The 19630-nt window shown below is 37.4% G+C and overlaps 1 protein-coding gene across 1 annotated transcript in view; it reads left to right on the top strand.

Annotated features, from left to right (window-relative positions):
• The window catches only part of TAF1B (TATA-box binding protein associated factor, RNA polymerase I subunit B), a 58603-nt gene that overhangs the window by 27289 nt on the left and 11684 nt on the right, over positions 1-19630 (top strand). Inside the window, exons 8-11 of the mRNA XM_007456930.1 lie at positions 519-618; positions 13306-13453; positions 18040-18217; positions 18790-18836. Coding sequence (XP_007456992.1) covers positions 519-618; positions 13306-13453; positions 18040-18217; positions 18790-18836 — 473 coding nt within the window. The remainder of the gene's footprint in view (positions 1-518; positions 619-13305; positions 13454-18039; positions 18218-18789; positions 18837-19630) is intronic.

Here is a 19630-nt window from a genome sequence, read left to right as displayed (position 1 = left end):
TGTACCAGACATTGAGATGGAGTGGTGAACAAATGTTCCTTTGTTTAATTGTTCTTCCAGTGACAGGCACCTACCGTGCACTGTCATAGGTACTGGAGACTGAATGGTGGGCAAGGAGGTATTCTAACAAGGAAAACAGGGATCAAGGAAGGTCCCGCTGAAGAAGTGATTTAAGAGATAAGTAGGAGCTAATCATGTGAGAGGAACTAGGGATAGGAGGAAGGAATGCCATGTCTGCAAGCCTGGTGGTAAATTGACAAATAAGATAAACACACCTTTTAGAAATATTTTGTCTATTTGGGCAGAAACTTAAGAGATTATTAATCAACTAAATGTTTTCTCCACACAGGGTTACAGAGAATAATAGATATTTTCAGATTAATTATCCTTACATAGATGTAGGATATATGGTATACTCAACTGATTCTTACCTTGTCTTTGAAATACATTTTTACCTCTTTTGTTTACTTTGCCAAATCAGTACATATCTTTTATTGAAACTCTTTTTAAAAATATAGATTCGTTGAAGAGGAACATATTCCTTATATAAATGCTTTTCAGCATTTTCCAGAAGAGATGAAATTATATGGGCGTGACAAAGGAATCTTTGCTATAGAGGTATGTTATTTTCTTTTTTACTTTGTAGTCACTTATAAGACACAAGAGTAATTTGGTGATTTATATTCCTCTCCTAACTTATTTGGTGTTGGAGTTTTAAAAAATGTCGAGTTTTTGTTCTATTCAAATATGGACATTAGTCATGATTTAATGAAGAGTAGAATTATTATTTTTTGTTTTCTTTATGTGGCTACATCTAATCCTTTAGGTTACACAGTCCTCAAAATACAGCTGTGATGTTAGGTGTGTGCATTGCAAATAGGTGTATTGTTGAGACTAAAAGTTTTATATAGAGACCTTTAGGTAATTTCAAATTTAAAAAACAGTCTTTTTTGTTGTTATTTGCACACTATGTTGCTTTGGAGAGAAGAGATGAAAGTTATTATGTTGTTTCAAGAGGCATATATTTTTTTAATATATTTATTTATTTATTTTTAAATTTTTGGCTGCGTCAGGTCTTAGTTGTGCCACGTAGGCTCTTCATTGAGGCATGCGGGATCTTTCGTTGCGGTGCGCAGACTTATCTCTAATTGTGGCGTGTGGGTTTTCTCTCTCTAGTTGTGGCGCAGGCTCCAGGGTGCGTGGGCTCTGTAGTTTGCGGTACACGGGCTCTCTAGTTGAGGCGCATGAGCTCAGTAGTTGCAGCGCATGGGCTTAGTTGCCCCGCAGCATGAGGGTTCTTAGTTCACTGAACAGGTATCGGACCCTGTATTGGAAGGTGGATTCTTTACCACTGGTCCACCAGGGAAGTTCCTCAAGAGGCACTATTTTAAGTTCTTTGTGTTAGTCTTCTTCTAGATCTCTTTTCAGATGTCTCCAATGGCAGCTTCTGTCCTTTTAATTATGAGTCTTTATCACTATTTATAGTACTCAAAGATTATTTTCCCTGTGCTCTTCATCAGAAGGTTTTCAGTGTACTAAATATTAATATTAAACATTATCCTCCATTTACCTGCTTACGGAATTATTTTCATAGGCTTTCCTAACCTTCACAACCTTCACACTGTTTTCAGTTTAATTCAAGAGACATTTATGATCCTTACTAAACCCCTGCATGAGTATGGTTCACCATCTTCCCAATTTTACATGTGAGTAAACACCTCAGACAGAGTGATTTGCCAAGGTCATGCAGATGGTAGTCTCAGACTTGGAACTACAGTGCTTTAGGCCTTTTACTCATTGTATGGTCTTTTGTTCTGTTTTTGTACCATCTTACTATTATTTGTCCCATCTAGTCTTAATTTCTTGTTTCTTCTTCTTCTGCCTTTTTTGAATTAAGATTTTTTTTATGATTCTATTTTATCTCTACTATTGATTTATTAACCATACCTCTATTTTTTTAAGAGGTTGTTCTAGAGTTTATAAAATTCATCTTTAACTTACCACAGTCTGCCTCAATAATATACCAGTACATGTATAGTGTAAGACCCTCACAGGAATATATATCCCTCCACTTCCCTCCTCCCATCCCTTAGTGTTAAACATTTTATCTATACCTGTTAAATATTCCACAATGCGTTGGAATTATTTTTGCTTTAAGAAGTTGTTTATCTTTTTAAGAAATTAGAATGAGAAGGACTACTTCACATTTCCCCAGCTTTTGCCATCTCTGGCACGCGCTCCCTGTCTGAAAATGTCCCGTAACGTTTCTCATAGTACAGATCTGTTGGCAGTGAATTCTTTTGGCACTTTTTGGTCTAAAAATGTCTTTGTTCTGCCTTCATTTTTGAAAAAACATTTTCACTAGTATTGAATTCTGGGTTTGTACTTTTCCTTCAGCACTTTAAAAATGTTTCTTTCTACAGGGCTGTCTGATTTCTCTTCTCTTCTCTTCCTTTCCCTTCCCTTCACTTCCCTTCCCTTCCCTTCCTGCCTCTTCCCTTCTCTCCTTTCCTTCTCTCCTTCCTTCCTTCCAACTACATGTTAGACCACAGCTCACTAAGGCTTCTGTTCTTTTTCTTTTCCTCGATGTGTTTTGTTTTGGATAGTTTCTACGATGATATCTTCAGATTCACTGATCTTTACTTCCTGAATGTCTAATTTGCCCATCTAGTAATTTTTTCATTTCAGATTCTGTATTTTTCATTTCTAGAGATTCCATGTTAGTCTTATCTTTTTCATTTCCTTCATTATGTTTATGTTTTCTTTTACATCCTCCAGTTTATTGACAATATTTACAGGAGTTGCTCTAAGGTTATCATCTACTAATTCTGTTTTCTCTGTTATTTCTGGGTCTATTTCTATTGATTGATTTATCTCCTGATTATGTGCCATATTTTCCTGCTTTGCATTTCTGGTAATTTTGATTGGATGCAGTGTGAATTTTGTGTTGCTGAATACTGGATTTTTGTTCTGGTGTATGATTAGGTAACTTAGATGTCTATCAGTTTGATCATTTAGAAGCTTGTTTTTTTAATGGCTGTTCCAGAGCCTATATTGTGAGACTAAGGAAGCCCCACTACTAAGGTATGTCCCTTTGGAAGACTCTACCCAGAGCCCCCAGTATTATGAAGTCTCTCCACTCCAGCTGGTGCCTTATGCAAACTCTGAGAATTGTTTGGAATCATTGGAAAAATCCAATGATTTTTTTTTCTCCCCTGGCCTCAGGTTTTTTATCACACATGCACAGATTGGTACTCAGCCAAAGACTTGAGAGGACCCCTTTGCAGACCTCCAGAGTTCTCTCTCTGCAGTTTTATCCTCATTGGTACTCTGCCTGCAAATTATAGCCACCTCAGCTTCCAGGAACTCTAATCTCCCTCTGCTTAACTCAGCAAGACCACTGGGCCCTGTTTCACTCCCTGCTCCCTGCACTACAGCTTGGAGACAGCCTCCAGGCAGTAATCTGGGGCCATTTGTTTCTCTTCTCTCAGCGATTATATAGTCCTGTGCTTCCTGTTCTCCGATGCCTAAAACTGTTGTTTCATATTTTTTTTCAAGTTCTCTGTGTATCATGGGAAGTCAATTCCCATAGTAGTTTCCCATAGTAGTTGTTCCTTTAAGGGCAGAAACAGAATTGTTCTAAATACTCATTTTTAGACATTTAGAAATAGAGTCAATATTCAGATGCTTTTTAGCTGAGTGTTATGAAATACTTGCCTAGTAATAATCTCTTTTGTTGACTATTTTTCAATTAATCTTGAGTTGAGGGGACAGAGCTATGTAAAATAGGGGAGTGATTTCTTGTAGAGATTTTGATAGAAAGTATAAGCATAAAAATATATGAGATTATGTCTTGGTAACAGTAACTATTGCACTTTACCTTTTTCACTTGTATCTTAGAGAGCTTTTTTTAAAATAAACTTTTTATTTTGAAATAATTTTAGATTTATAGAAAAGCTGCAAAAATAAAAATATATCCTTTGCTCAGATTCAACTATTGTTAATATTTTATTTTATCCTCTGTGCTGTTCTTCCCTATCTATGTATCTATCTATGTAATTCTATTTCTGAATCGTTGAGGGTAAGTTACATTTACCATGGCCCATCACCTCTAAATATTTTAGTGTATATTTTCTAAGAGTAGGGATATTCTCTTATATAACTGCAATTTACTTATTAACTTTTTATTTTTCTAGGAGCTGCACAGTATAGATATGCCACAATTTACCTGACTAGTTTTCTATTGATGGAGTTTTGTGTTTGGGGATTAAAGGCTAAAGAAGGCAGCTAGGTAATGAAAAAACAAGCAAAACTGAAAACAATCTGAATGTCTATCAAGGAAAATGGATAAAATGTGACATAATCAGACATGGTATATTAAACAACTATGAAAATGAATCAACTACAGCCACAAGCAACAGGAATGACTCTAAGAAACATTCTGTTGAGCGTAAAAGGCAAGACTTAGGAAGCTACATACATATGAAATCACTTTTGTTAAGCTCACAAAAGAAGTTAAGCTAAATATATTTATGTGCATGATAAAACTATTGAAAAAAAATAAGTTTATGGTAAGCATAATTCAGGATACTAGTTACCTCTGGAGGGAGAGGCACAGAGTGGGGACTAGAGAAGGAGTACACTGGTAGATGTAACAGTCGGGTTTGTTTGTATATTTCTTGCATCCCTAACTACTCTTTGAGAGTAGGAATCATGTGTAATGCTTCTATTTTATCATACATAAGACCTAATATATAATCATTATGTATACATGGTAAGAACTCTGTGTTTATTGGTTAAATGATTTGAAATAGCTGAAAAACAGAATTAGTTTAAACACTTTATTTAGAGAAGATTTCAAATAGATTTGTTGGGGATTTTTTTCCACCTAAGTAGTAAACATCCAGACTGCTTCTTTTGTGTTTATTATATAATATACCCAGAGGCTATTAAATAGTGGCATTTGACTGAAAAAATTAAAAAGCATTCCACTGATATTTTAGTGGTAAATGTGTAAGGGATATAACTTCTGCTTATAAGCAAGGACATTTAAAAAACTGAGTTATGGGTGTGTCAGTATCACTCATGAAAACCAGTGTGTGAGATAAATAATCTTATCAGTTATTTGTACTGTTCACCAATATACTGAAACCAATAGTAAATTACTCTAGTCAGAAAATGTATGTTTGAGGCTACATTGATGATACTTGTTTTAGGAGAATCATACCTCATGTTTGCTAAGTGAAGCCAGTGATTTCATGTGAATTATCTGTGATTTAGTTTGATCCCTTGCCAGTACCCACTCCTAGTACCCAGCATGCTCAGCACAGTTCTCCCCCTACCTCTGCTTCCCAAGAGGAGGAATGAGAACCAAGTTTTATACTCATCTAAGGAAAACTGAATAATGACAAAGGTTAGCCTGCTATAAAAATAATCACGTAACCCTGCCAAAATCAAATCAAAATTATTTGGGGATTATCTACTCTTTTGGATACCAGCTTTTAACCTCCTTTAGTACAGATATGTGAAATTTGAACATAGGTATTCCACAGTCAGCAGAATATTTGGAGGACAGGCACATCTTAAGAAGGAGAACTCAGATAGGTTTTTCCCAGCTCTGATCCTGGGGCCAAAACAAATAACTGCCTCCTGTTCAGTTGGTCATCAGTTCATAAATTCGTATTTATTCATAAGGTTTATCTTGGTCTTTACAAGTCGACAGCATGTTTCTGAAATGACCTCATCCCCAGTACCAAGACTGTATTTCACATAAAATAATGTATTCACCACAAACTTCCAGAATATTAGACTTTGAACATAAAAGTATTTTTTGCTACTGCCGATAGATTTACAACCATTAAGATAATTCTAGCAGACTAAAAATGCGAATTGAACTGTTTTGTGAATGATAATGCATGTGGAATTCATTTTATCCTTCCTCCATGAATAATATATTACAGTGCTTTGTCATTTCTTCTGACATTTTTATTCCTTGTTAATTTTCCTTTGCAATAGGAAGTCTTGTTTTAAGTTTGGGTTAACAGGTGCATGTAGCATTAGCTTTTTCTCAGCTGAATCTTTGCTTCAAAACAACACTAAGAATAAGTAAGGGTGAGGCACTGTACTTTTTTTTTTAATAGCAAAGCAGGAAGTTCACCTCTGACAGGGTATTGTAATCAGGTTTATCACAAGAGCCTGCTGTTGTGTAACAGAAACTCTAGCTTGTCCTTACCTGTCTTAAGGCATTGCTTCATGAAGGAAAATAAACTCACTGGAATATTTGTGAAATTCAATAAAATGCTTTCCCAAGCACTCCGTTTTTAATGCATGCTAGAACAATTTATTATAGCCTTGTGGTCTTTTAAAAAACATATTAGCCTTGTGATTTCTTAGTATTATAATTAAGTGAATCTGTAGCACTCTAGAAGCCCTATGTGTCATATTTACTGTACCTGTTAGACATATCCTCAGCCATGGCTAGTAGTCCATATTCCCTTCCTCCCCTCCCCCACTTTTTCAAGAAAAATGGAGAAGGTTTGGGATGTCTTCAGATGACTGTTTACTTAATTGACAGGCAGCTTTTCTTCATTGTATGCTTTGCCTTTGCTTACAAAAGTGCATTCACTATTCCATAGTATGTTGAAACTTTTAAGTGGAAACAGCTTTTCATTAACAAAGGCAGCATTTTCTTTCCTCCTTCCATGTCTTAGCTTTCTCTACTAAGTCTTGGCTTCTTCAGCAGCTGTACCTCCACCAGAAATGAAAAAAGGTGCAATTGTTCTAGGAGATGGTGATGAAGATAATGCCAGTGGGGTTTTGTGTGTGTGGGCTGCTGGGGACTGTTTTTCTTCTGTGTTTGGTTTTGTTTTGTTTTTGTTATTCCAGAAAGTTGAGCACACCTTAAAAACAAATCAAAGGGAAGGGGGAAAAAAGCTTTAAAGACCCTTAAACGTTTATTCTGTGTGGACTGTTTCTTTCCATTAAATTGTTGTTAATATTTAAGTGGGCCCCTCTGTCCCACTAACAACGAATCTGACAAAACTCACTTTAAAACATAGGGTAATGGAATACAGAGTACGGAGTATTGATGTGGTTTGTTTCTTCTAACAAGCGGGCCATAAGAGTTTGAGTCTTCCTGCCATTACCCTGACTTAAGAGCAAAGTTCAGGAGAGGAGACAGGTGTGCAAAATTAAGTTTTAGTATTTCCAACCATCTCCTTTTTCTGAGTTGTGATTCCCAACTCCCGGTAGGTAGCTGTTTCATTTTCCGTATTTATTTAATTTATTTTTTATTTTTTACAATAAATTTATTTATTTAATTCATTTATTTGGCTGCGTTGGGTCTTGGTTGCCGCACGTGGGCTTTCTCTAGCTGCGGAGAGCAGGGGCTGCTCTTTGTTGCAGTGTGCGGGCTCAGTAGTTGTGGCTCCTGGGCTCTAGAGCACAGGCTCAGTAGTTGTGACACATGGGTTTAGTTGCTCCGTGACATGTGGGACCTTCCTGGACCAGGGCTCGAACCCATGTCCCCGGTACTGGCAGGAGGATTCTTAACCACTGCACCACGAGGGAGGTCCGTGTTTTAATTTAAAGATAACCTCCTCCTCCTTTTTCTGCCTCTGCCTCTTCTGCTGCTTTATTTTTGAGTCAAGTTTCTGAAGTGTGCTGCTGATTTGAAGCATCAGTTACTTCTAGCAAAAATCTTTCTGGTAGAATAAACTAAAAATCTGTTCATTTTCAGGCATACCATCTCCATATGGAGTACTAAATAGTCAAATTGCTGGTTGAACCGAGGTTGGGCCTAGACACACTTATCTCTATTACAGATAGAATTTATTCTGCCGATGACTTAACACACAGTAGGGATACTTCTATCTTTTCAGCCTTGATTTTCTTTATTTTTATGTATTTTAAAACCCACAGACCAATTTCTTAACAGTTAATGTGTAACATACATGTTATTCTACCATGGTCCTTGACAGTAATTCTAAATCCTCTCAAGAATTAGTCATTTCATCATCCCTCACTAGACTCAGCAAGAAGTAATAAAGAGGAAACTGGAAATTCATTCCAAAGTACATCTCCAGTATTTTGAATGTTGATCAACAGCATACTCTCTGAATGAGTAAAAAGAAAAGATGTAATGCTGGTTCAGCCAGACCCACTGAGTGGCACTTTGCCATGATGATTCATGTTGCCTTGGAGCAGTCTTACACCCTTTGTGAAACTAGGTCCTGTTGGTTGAAGGAAGAAAAAGACTCCTCCAGAGCTGTCAGTCACTCTTTCAGCCTCTCCAAATGACTGTCTTGTTGGATCAAGGTTTGATAACACTCTGAGTCTTCAAACTCTAGATTTTTTCACCATCTTACTCTGTAGGCTGTGTGTAGCTCTTGGGATTGTTTGTGCGATCTTTGTTAGAGTAATAATCTAACAGGTTTGAAATCTACCTGAGGGAAATTAAGGCGAGTGTAATGATAACAGGTGTTCTCAGTTTCCCTCACTCCCACTCCCTTCCAGAATTACTACTGCCAGGCAGCATGAATAGAAACCAGCTGATGTGTTCTTTTGTTCCTGGCTTCCCACAGCGTCTTAACCGTCACTGGAATTTGTGGGTGTGCTTCTCTTGTCAAGCTTGTGAAGTAAAACCATCTGAGGGTCTCTTCCAGGCTACAAGAAAAATGAGGTTGAGAGCCATTTCATTTTATTTTTTTATTATTATTTTTTTTGCACAAGAATATTGTGGAGAGTTGTTTAAACTATAGACTCTTAGTCCTAGTGTTAGGGATGGATTTATTAAGTCTGGTGTGGGATCTAGGAATATTTTATGCAAGCACCTTGCAAGTGGTACTGATAGAAATGGTGCTTTGAGCAGTACAGACTAGTTTTCTTATCTCTGCCTCTGTCATTCTTTTGTTATTACATCTTATTCCACAAAAAACGTGAGGTAAAAAGTAGACTAATTAGGGCTTCCCTGGTGGTGCAGTGGTTGAGGGTCCGCCTGCCGATGCAGGGGACACAGGTTCGTGTCCCGGTCTGGGAAGATCCCACATGCTGCGGAGCGGCTGGGCCCGTGAGCCATGGCCGCTGAGCCTACACATCCGGAGCCTGTGCTCCGCAGGGGGAGAGGCCACAGCAGTGAGAGGCCCGCGTACCACACAAAAAAAAAAATTTTTTTTAAAGTAGACTAATTAGCAGATAACCAAAGACCAGTATAAAACAAAGTGCTATTATACCTTAACTAAATATGCAAAGTTTTAAACAGGATTCTGGTAGTCCTCTTATTCTACTTAATACATCAGACGTTCCCCACGCCAAATGAAAATACAAAGACCCAGCAGCTTCTATGAGACCCTTTCCTTGGGTGTGTTCTGTACATGCATGCATTTTCTAAAAGTCAAAGTAAGACTATTTTAACGCAGTCATTAAATGTTCACTGTAATTATTATATATCCATGTTCTGCAATCTTGTCAAAATTAGAGCCTGATTCACCTCTCCAGGCTAAGGACAACGGGACAGAAAGAAAAATGTGGCACTGTGATCATATTCTCTAAAGCAATGCTGTGTAACAGTACTCCCAGCCTTCTGCCCAAGGCTGGATACTTTGCTGAGCTAGTGGTTCAAGAGTGGCCTGCCTTGGTTGGAATAGGAGCAGATGTCTAGAGAGGTTAGTCCATAGCCAGCCCTGTAGGGACAATTGGGCCACCGCTTCAAGTGATGTTGGAGGTGGAAGGGAGCGGATGTTATTGTGGATATTTTACACATATATTAAGTCTTTTTAGCTTACCAGATTCCTTTTCATTAATGACCTTGCAATTACTTGTCATGAATTTATCATCCATTAAATTGGTTTTTTGAGATGGTTATTTTTCAAAGGGGAACATTCACTGCTCTAGTGTTTGTTTTGTTTGCAGATAAAAGTACTTAATTTCATCTCCTACCTTCATTATTTGAAAGGATAAGGGTTGCCATAAATCACGTCAGTAATGTTAATTGTTTTAACTTGAAAAGATGCTTCAGATTTTGTGCGAAATGCAGCAGATGTCTAAATAAGTTAATTTTATAAAGAAAAAAGAGCTTTTGCCAAAAGTCACTGAGAATATATGTTTTCCTTTTTTCTCTTTTAAATTCACAGATGAGAATACAATTAATAGTATTTTATTGTACAAGTAGAATTACTGTATCTCAACATTTAAAAAAAGACTTGAGGGCTTCCCTGGTGGCGCAGTGGTTGAGAGTCTGCCTGCCGATGCAGGGGACACGGGTTCGTGCCCCGGTCCGGGAGGATCCCACATGCCGTGGAGCGGCTGGGCCCGTGAGCCGTGGCCTTTGAGCCTGTGCGTCCGGAGCCTGTGCTCCGCAGGGGGAGAGGCCACAGCAGTGAGAGGCCCGCGTACCCCAAAAAAAAAAAAAAAAAAGATTTGAAAGGCCACATTGCTATTTTGGATTGACAGAAATTTACTTTGTATTCTTCAGCTACAGATTAATCATATGTTAATAATATAGCTAATTGAAAGCCTTTTTTTTCCTGATAAAACTCGAGTTTAGACATTGAAATAGTGGTATCAAAATAAATACAGTACAAAGAAGGTTGTAACCTCAGGCAAAGTAAAATCAGGCATAATTAACACTTTGATTGTTTTCTATAAGCATACTCTTTTTTTTTTTATATTTATTTATTTATTGGCTGCATTGGGTCTTAGTTGCGGCCCACAGGATCTTTTTTTGCAGTGCACAGGCTCATTAGTTGCGGTGTGAGGGCTCTCTAGTTGTGGCACGTGGACTTAGTTGCCCCGCAGCGTGCTGGATCTTAGTCCCCAGACCAGGGATCAAACCAGCTTCCCCTGCATTGCAAGATGGATTCTTAACCATTGAACCACCAGGGAAGTCCCTATAAGCATACTCTTGTACCATTATAAAGCATTTCCTTGTGCTTTATAATTGCATATGAGCTGAATGTACCAAAGAAACATTTAACAGAGAAATATTCATTCCTTCAGTTGGCTTCCAAACACCTTCACACATTTAGAAAATGGGCAAGACATGACATAATGGTATTATTGGCACAAATTGTTGGGAAAACAGATTTTTCCTTAGAATAAGGAAGAACTTTTTAATGATTAAACCCATTAAAAATGGAATAGACTACCTTCAGGGAAGGTATTGAGTTCCCATCACTGGAGATTTTTAAGAAGGGCTAGACATATACCTGCTGGGGATTTTGTAAAGTTAGACCATATACTTTTAAAGGTCTTTCCAACTCTGAATTTGCCAATTAGATTATTTCTCCTACAAGGTGATGTATGAAGTGATTCTGTTACACAAAATAGTTTATTAAACTGATATTATCTTTCTCTCTTACCACTTTTTTTTAAAATAGACATACATACAGAAAAGTGAACATATCACCAATGTACCCAATCTGATGAATTTTCATAACCTGAACCAGCCCCAAGATCAGGAAACAACCTTAGCACCCTAGGAGCTCCACCCTTATGCTCACTTACAGTCATTACCTCCACGACTCCAAGAGTAATCAATCACTCTCCTGACTTCTAACCGTATGGACTAGAAGCTCGGTGCTGAGTTGCTAAGTTTTGTACTTTACATACATGGAGTCATTCTCTTTTGCATCTGGCTTCTTTTAACATTATGTTTTGAAGATTCATTCATACTGTTGCATGTAGAGCATTCATTTCTTTGCTGTATAATGTTCCACTGTGAGACTATCAAAATTTACTAGATAGTTTTTCTTGTACGTACTCTATTGGTGATGGCATTTGGGTAGTTTCTAGCTTGGGACTTTCACAAATAGTGTTATGAACATTCTAGTGCATGTCTTTTCATGGATATGCATGCACATTTCTGTTGGGTATATGTTGCTAGAGTTGCTTTGCTGTAGAATATGTCCACACTCAACTTTAACAGATACTGCCAAACAGGTTTCCAGAATGTTTGTATTCAGGCCTAGTTTTAATGGGGTCCTGCCGTATCGGAAATGTTAGTTTTTCTGAAATCCCATAAGCCTTAAAAAAAAATCTTGCTTGTAGTACTCAATAACTTTCTACCTTATCCTATAGTTATTTTTGTACACTGATCCCTTTTCTAGAGTATAAACTCCTTGAAGAGATCGCTTTATTCATCTTTATATTTCCCAAAGTGTCTTGCATAGAATAGACTCTAAATTTAATATTTTTATGTGAGTGGATGAGTAAATGAGGAAAAATTATATGTAGTATTAATAAGAAGAATGTTTGGAAATTGCAGAAATATAAGTAGCATACCCAATAAACTACAAGGGTGATCTTAAAGTGAACAGAATTAATTTATTAATATTAGCTCATAGATTTTCCTGAATTCTGTAAGACACTCTTATAGGCTATTAATGTGGGAAAATAGAATTTTGAATTGCACATTTTTATCTATTAGACTTAAACCCTGGTGTCATCTCTCACATAGAAGCATGTGAATATTATGTAACACTGAGCTAAATCTGTTAGCTGTGAATTTGAAGATTGGCGAGAGGGTGCTGGTGAAGGAGGGTGAGAGGGAAGTCGTGCTTTGGAGTGATTATGACAACATTGTAACTCCAGTTGGGTTGCAGCTGTATACCAGATTCTTCCATGATTGGCAAGAAGTAATGATTTCACTATACCATGGGTAAGGCCAGTAAGAGGTTTATGAGCCAGATAGAATTTTAATTTACCACTATTACTGTTTAAAACTGCTTAGTGAGGATATTTGGGATTTATGGGCATTTCCCCTTAATGCTTTTCTCTACATTCCAAATTTTATTCAATGAATGCATATTACTTTTATTTTTTTGTTTTTTATTTTTAAAACTTTTTTAAAAATTTATTTTATTTTTTGGCTGCTTTGGGTCGTTGTTGCTGCGCATGGGCTTTCTCTAGTTGCGGTGAGTGGGGGCTACTCTTCGTTGCGGTGCATGGGCTTCTTATTGCGGTGGCTTCTCTTGTTGCAGAGCATGGGCTCCAGGCACACGGGCTCAGTAGCTGTGGCACTTGGGCTCAGTAGTTGTGGCTCACAGGCTCTAGAGCTCAGGCTCAGTCGTTGTGGCTCGCAGGCTCTAGAACTCAAGCTCAGTTGTTGTCACGCACGGGCTTAGTGGCTCCGCGGCATGTGGGACCTTCCCAGACCAGGGCTCGAACCCATGTCCCCTTCATTGGCAGGCAGATTCTTAACTACTGCGCCACCAGGAAAATCCCCATATTACTTTTAAAATCAGAAAGTAGTTTTTAAAATAATTTGTGTTGCAAAAATTGCTACCTTGACTGTCTCTTTCATTCCAGTCTTGGCCTAACTATGAAGATATCTATAAAAAAATAATTGAAATTGCCACATTTTTAGATTTGCCACGTTTTCCAGACATAACTGAAGACTGCTATCTTCATCCAAACATCTTGTGTATGAAATACTTGATGGAAGTCAATCTCCCTGGTAAGTGTGTGGTGTATATAATGAGCAAGCTTTGACTTACTAAATTATTATGAACAATATATTGCATCTTCTCAAATCAGAGACTATTAGAGTCACCTGACAGGGTCCATAGTAACATGAAGCTTAATTTTAAAATCCTTTCTTAAAATATTTTGGACCATTTAAAATAGGTAAAAGGACACTGTTCAAAAATAATGAGTTCTATTTTGGTGTGAGGGATAAGTTTGAGAGAATATGTTAGGTTTTTACAGTAAGTTTGCTGAGTACAAGTAAAGTAACACACGTTTCAGTATGTGTGTTGTTACCTAGGCACCCACTACCCTCAGAAAAGCAGCACGCATGATTATTACATAAAGAATTCTAATTTTAAAAATCCCTGAAGTTAATCTATGGTAACATTTTTGTTGTTCGCTGATATATTGCTATTTCCAGCCCCTAAAAAGAAATGGAGTTGCAAGTCTGGTAGGACGAAACACAGAATGTGAAGACAGCCTTACTAGCTGTTGTTCACAATATACCAAGACACAGGTAACCCGAATGGAATCTGCCGGTGGAATCCATTCCTGAATTTCTTGCTAAACTAGAAATGTGAGAAATTCAGGATTTCTATTCTTAACAGAAAATACAAACATGGTGTGACTATATTATTGCTTAAGCAATATAAAAAATGTGATTGAATGTATTTTTAATAGGGGAGGAAAATACATATGTTATATGAAAAAAGCAATATGTAAAACTGTATGTGTGGTATAATTTTAACTATAAACATAAATTGGAGTAACATATATGCAAATGTAAATATTAAGTCTGTACTTTTAAAATATTTTTTTAAAAAGGAAAAAAAATCATTTAAACTTTTCAAATACATCATTTATTTATTTATTTATTTATTTATTTATTTATTTTTTGCGGTAGGCGTGCCTCTCACTGCTGTGGCCTCTCCCGTTGCGGAGCACAGGCTCCAGACGCGCAGGCTCAGTAGTTGTGGCTCACGGGCCTAGACGCTCCGCGGCACGAACCCGTGTCCCCTGCATCAGCAGGTGGACTCTCAACCACTGCGCCACCAGGGAAGCCCCAAATACATCATTTATTAAGCTAAGGAATGTATGTCTCTGGTTAAGATTTCAAAAGTCACTAGCTATTTGATTAAGATTCCAGAATTTGGGGACTTCCCTGGTGGCGCAGTGGTTACGAATCCGCCTGCCAGTGCAGGCGACACGGGTTCAAGCCCTGGTCCGGGAAGATCCCACATGCTGCGGAGCAACTGGACCCTTGCTCCACAACTACTGAGCCTGTGCTCTAGAGCCCATGCACCACAACTACTGAGCCTGCGTGCCACAACTACTGAGCCTGCGTGCCTAGAGCCCGTGCTTCACAACAGAGAAGCCACCACAATGAGGAGCCTGCGCACTGCAACAAAGAGTAGACCCCGCTCGTCGCAACTAGAGAAATGCCGTGCGCAGCAATGAAGACCCAACGCAGCAGCCAAAAATAAATAAATTAATTAATATTTTAAAAAAGACTCCAGAATTTGTAAAGTCTGATTTCTGTGCTTTGGCATGTTACATAGATCAGATTATTGTTTTAGACTTTGGTTTTTTCATTTACTTTTTTGATGGTTCTTTCAAAATATGGAAAGCTCCTGTGTTCTCTCATATACTCCAGGATCCTGAGCTTATAATGGGAATGCTAAGATATGGAAGGAATAAAAGGAATTACCAACACGTAACTGGCACGGGCTGGGTTATGGAAAGTGACTAGCTCACGTAGTTGCTGTTGGACAGAGATTAGGGTGGCAGTATTTTCTGACCACTGTGTGTGATTTAATACTATTTCTTACCTAACTCTTCCTGAGAGTAACAAGTAGAATTAAAACCATTATGATAGGCAGAGAGACACTACTAGCATCTGATATGTTTAAGTGCCTTTTTTGGAGACTGTATTAAAAAGAACCAGGATAGAGAAATTTTACGTCTCACAAACTGTTCAATAGAAATAATTTGAAATATAGAAAAAAAAATTATACCCAAATGTTATTGACCTCCTTATTTATACTGAAAAATTAGAAATAAATATCCAACAGAAAGGTAATGTTTAAGTAAACAATGTTATGTATATTCAGTGGAACATTATGCAGCTCTTAAAATCATATTTGTGAAGAGTATATAAAACATGGCAAAGGTTTATGTTATAATAAAGAATGAAATGGGCCAAATTATAAAATTATATATAAGCATAGCTACATAAAATTAAAATATTCATTAAAATATTAGAAATAAATATACCAAAATATTGAAGTGCTATTTCTAAGCTATGGCAATGCCTTTTTTCCTTTCTTCTACCTTTATGTATCTTGTAAATGTCCTATACTGAGTTTGTATTACTTAATTGTGAGGGGGGAACAACACACATAATAGATCGACAGACTAACATGTAATAGTCCCTGCACCTTAGGATTTTGTTTTTTTAATTAATTAATTTATTTATTTTGGCTGTGTTGGGTCTTTGTTGCTGCTCGCGGGCTTTCTCTAGTTGCGGCGAGTAGGGGCTGTTCTTCGTTGCCGTGCATGGGCTTCTCATCGCGGTGGCTTCTCTTGTTGTGGAGCACGGGCTCTAGGCACACGGGCTTCAGTAGTTGTGGCTCGTGGGCTCAGTAGTTGTGGCTCACGGACTCTAGAGCGCAGGCTCAGTAGTTGTGGCGCACGGGCTTAGTTGCTCCGTGGCATGTGGGATCTTCCCGGACCAGGGCTCGAACCCGTGTCCCCTGCATTGGCAGGCGGATTCTTAACCACTGCACCACTAGGGAAGTCCCTGCACCTTAGGATTTATATTGTAAAATGTATCATTGATTGACAAAGCACCCGTAAGATTATAAGAAGACCTCTAGAATATTGCCATTTTCAAAATTTAAAGTTTGCTCTCTACAGTACTATCAGTTCTATGGTGCTGTTGATCAAAAAGAAGAAACCTGTGTATTTGGCCCTTTCCCGGAAAGCTAAAAGTGGTTTTAAGCATACTGGGGCAACAAATGCCCCTCCTCAGTGCCTTTGTGTATGACAGTGTCATCTCTGGAACTCGGTAGAAAGGTTTTAGCAAGCATATCACACACACCCTTACTGAGTAAGCATTGCCTCTTTGATGGCTTCGAGTGAACTCCAAACACATTTCTTAGTATTGTCCCTCATACTGGGACTGAGGAGCCTGCCAGAGAGAATTTCTGGCAGCTTTCACAATCAGTATATAATTTGTGGGGGACTTTATTACAGAGTTTCCAAAGTGCCTCCATCTATATTACCTCATTTGTGAAGGTGGGAAGGGTGGGCAGGTGGGTATTCTCACTTATAGATGAAACATAGGCAAACTGAGTGACGCCTGGCTGGTAGATGGCTGAGTACATACTTAAATCCAGAGGTCCCATTCCAAAGCTAGTGTTCTTTCCACATAATGCTCCAGTTCAGAATCCTGTACTGCTTAGTTTTTCTCTGCTGTCCTGGCTTCCTTTCTCATAATTTCTTACACTTGCTTTTTTATTACTCTGTACTTTTGGCATAAGAGAAACAGTTTCAAGATAATTAATTTTAAATAAATAGGGGAGACATTTTTCAAGAAATGCCATTCTTTATAGTAATAATTCTCTATATAATAATATATACTATATATAATACTATATATGGTAATATATATGCTGTGTGTAATATTATATATACTATTATAAAATTAAAGTATTGTATACTACATTAAGAGAATAGAATCAATAGGATATAATGACTGAATGAATGTAGGAGATTCAATACAATACAATTTATTATGCTCTTATAAATAATAGCCATTCTACTTGAATTAAATTAAAATAGAATATGGTACATCCTAGGTACTTAAATTAGTGAGTAAAGAAATTTGCTTAGTAATTTAGAGTTTTCAAAGTATATTCACTTGTGCTATCTTATTTAATGTTTATCCTCACCATAACCCATTTTACAAATTAAGAAACTGAGGTTAGGTGACTCTAATTTGGAGTTACAAAGCTAATGATTAGAAAGCCTAAAGACATAGGCCGTAGATTTTCTGGCTCCAAGTCCCACATTATTCAGCCTTGAATAATAGATACAGTCTGTGCTGAGCATATAGTTTCTTTGGGAAAGCAGTGCAGCTAGTGAGATGCACATCAGGCTTCCAGTGTGCTAGCCAGGCTTCCTGCTGGTGAGTGAGTGTGCATTTTTAGAGAAGCTCTTGGTCTTACAGGAGAGTTAGTTTCAGGTAAATGCAAATTGCTGTAGAAACACAGACAAGAAACATGGATGAAACAATAGAAAAATGATGTGTGGCTGTGCATTAGGTGGCAAGATGTGTCCTATAAATAGCAGATGTTTGGGGAAGTCAGAATAGGAGAAGATACTCCTTGCTAGCATTCAACCATTAATTTTTCTATACAAATATCATTTCTTGGTTTATTTTATTTACAAAATGTGTGTCTCAGAGTTCTAGCATAGTATCATATTTTAAGATAAACTTGTCTCATAGATATACACATTAGTCTAGTTAGCCAAAGAATTTAATTCACATTTTACTGTTTTATTCTTCAACAGATGAAATGCATGATTTAACCTGCCACGTGGTAAAAGTGACTGGAATGGGAGAAGTGGATTTTCTAACGTTTGATCCTATAGCTAAAAAGGCAAAAACTGTTAAATATGATGTACAAGCTGTAGCTGTCATTGTAGTGGTATTGAAACTGCTCTTTTTATTGGATGACAATTTAGAATGGTAAGTGTATGTCAATTTTATGAGGAAAAAATTGTATTGTTTTTACCTAATTATCCAGAGTAAAGGAATCCATATGCTATATCTCAGTAGAAAATAGAGACTCTCAGGTATTAATAGAACATTGACTAGTAGCAACAGTTACTTCTTTCATAATATTTTGACTCAGCTAATAGTTGTGAGAGATTTCATTTTCCCTTAGTAGGTTGTTTGGATCATGTTTTATTCCTATTTTTAGGTAGATACACGTGTTTCTCATTGCTCTACTGATTCCTGAGTTTTAAATCATCATACAAAATCCTAAAGAGCCATTTAGCACTTCATCTGTATACTTTTAGGCTTCTGGCACTATGTGTCTTCGAAGATTATTTTGGAAAATAAAAGAATCTTAAAATGCCAACAGAGTGGCAGTATTTATAGTGTCTCCTTCCCTGTTTCAGTGATAGCTTCTCCATTAAAAGTTGGCATCAACTTTCAAGTACTGTTCTATACGTTCCCTTCAGAAGAATTCAAAATTTAACTGTCTTCCAATAAATGATTTCTAAATAAATTGATTTGTTTATTTGTATCTCCAGGTCTTTGTCTAATATTGCTGAGAAATACAATGAAAAGAATGAAGAAGGTACTTACTTTTTTTATGAATCAAATTCAGTGATTGTAAATGGTGGATTAAAAGATACAATAAATACAGGGAAGAAACTTTGAGAAATATACACATACACATATACGTATACATATATACAAATTGTACTTTGTACCAGAATGTTTTATATGTATAATTATTTAATTATATCTCAAGGCTACTAAAAAACCTCAGTGACTTCCTACTGTATGTAAAGGCCAGCCTGCTTTTTAGTTTCCAGTTCCTACTCACTAGCCATACTAGACCATGAACTTACTGGCAGCTTTGTGAGTGTACCGTCTATTCCAGTGCCTTCAACCTTTGCTCACATTGGTCCTTCTACCTGAAGTGTTCCTTCCTTCTTACCCCCTAACTCCTTCTGTCCCTGGCAAGTCCATCTTCATGCTTCAAGGCGCAACATAAATGCCCTCTTCAGCCTCTCTTCACACCCACGCCCCAGCTCACCTCTTCCCAAACCAGAACCAATGACCCTGCCACAGCCACTCCTGTCCAGACTTCTCTTAGTTGTTTAAAACACTGAATTGTAACTAGTGGACTAAGCATGTCTATCCCTGTTAGGCTGCCAGTATTTGTAAAGTGCCTGGAGTATCTGCCGCATAGTGACTGCTGTGTAAGTGACAGACAGGCAGACAAATAGGTAGATTGCAAGCTTCTAGAGGGAGGGGCCATATCTTTTTTACTTTTATTTTTTAATGTATCTTTAATATCTAGCAGAGTGAGTGGCCTAATATCCACTTAATAAAGTGTGGTTAATGCATGAATTCTTACATTCA

The sequence above is a fragment of the Lipotes vexillifer genome, unplaced genomic scaffold (assembly GCF_000442215.2).
Source record: "Lipotes vexillifer unplaced genomic scaffold, Lipotes_vexillifer_v1.1 scaffold390, whole genome shotgun sequence".
Classification (NCBI taxonomy): Eukaryota; Metazoa; Chordata; class Mammalia; order Artiodactyla; family Lipotidae; genus Lipotes; species Lipotes vexillifer.
The sequence above is the reverse complement of the archived record's forward strand: the minus strand, read 5'-3'. Positions and strand labels throughout refer to the sequence as shown.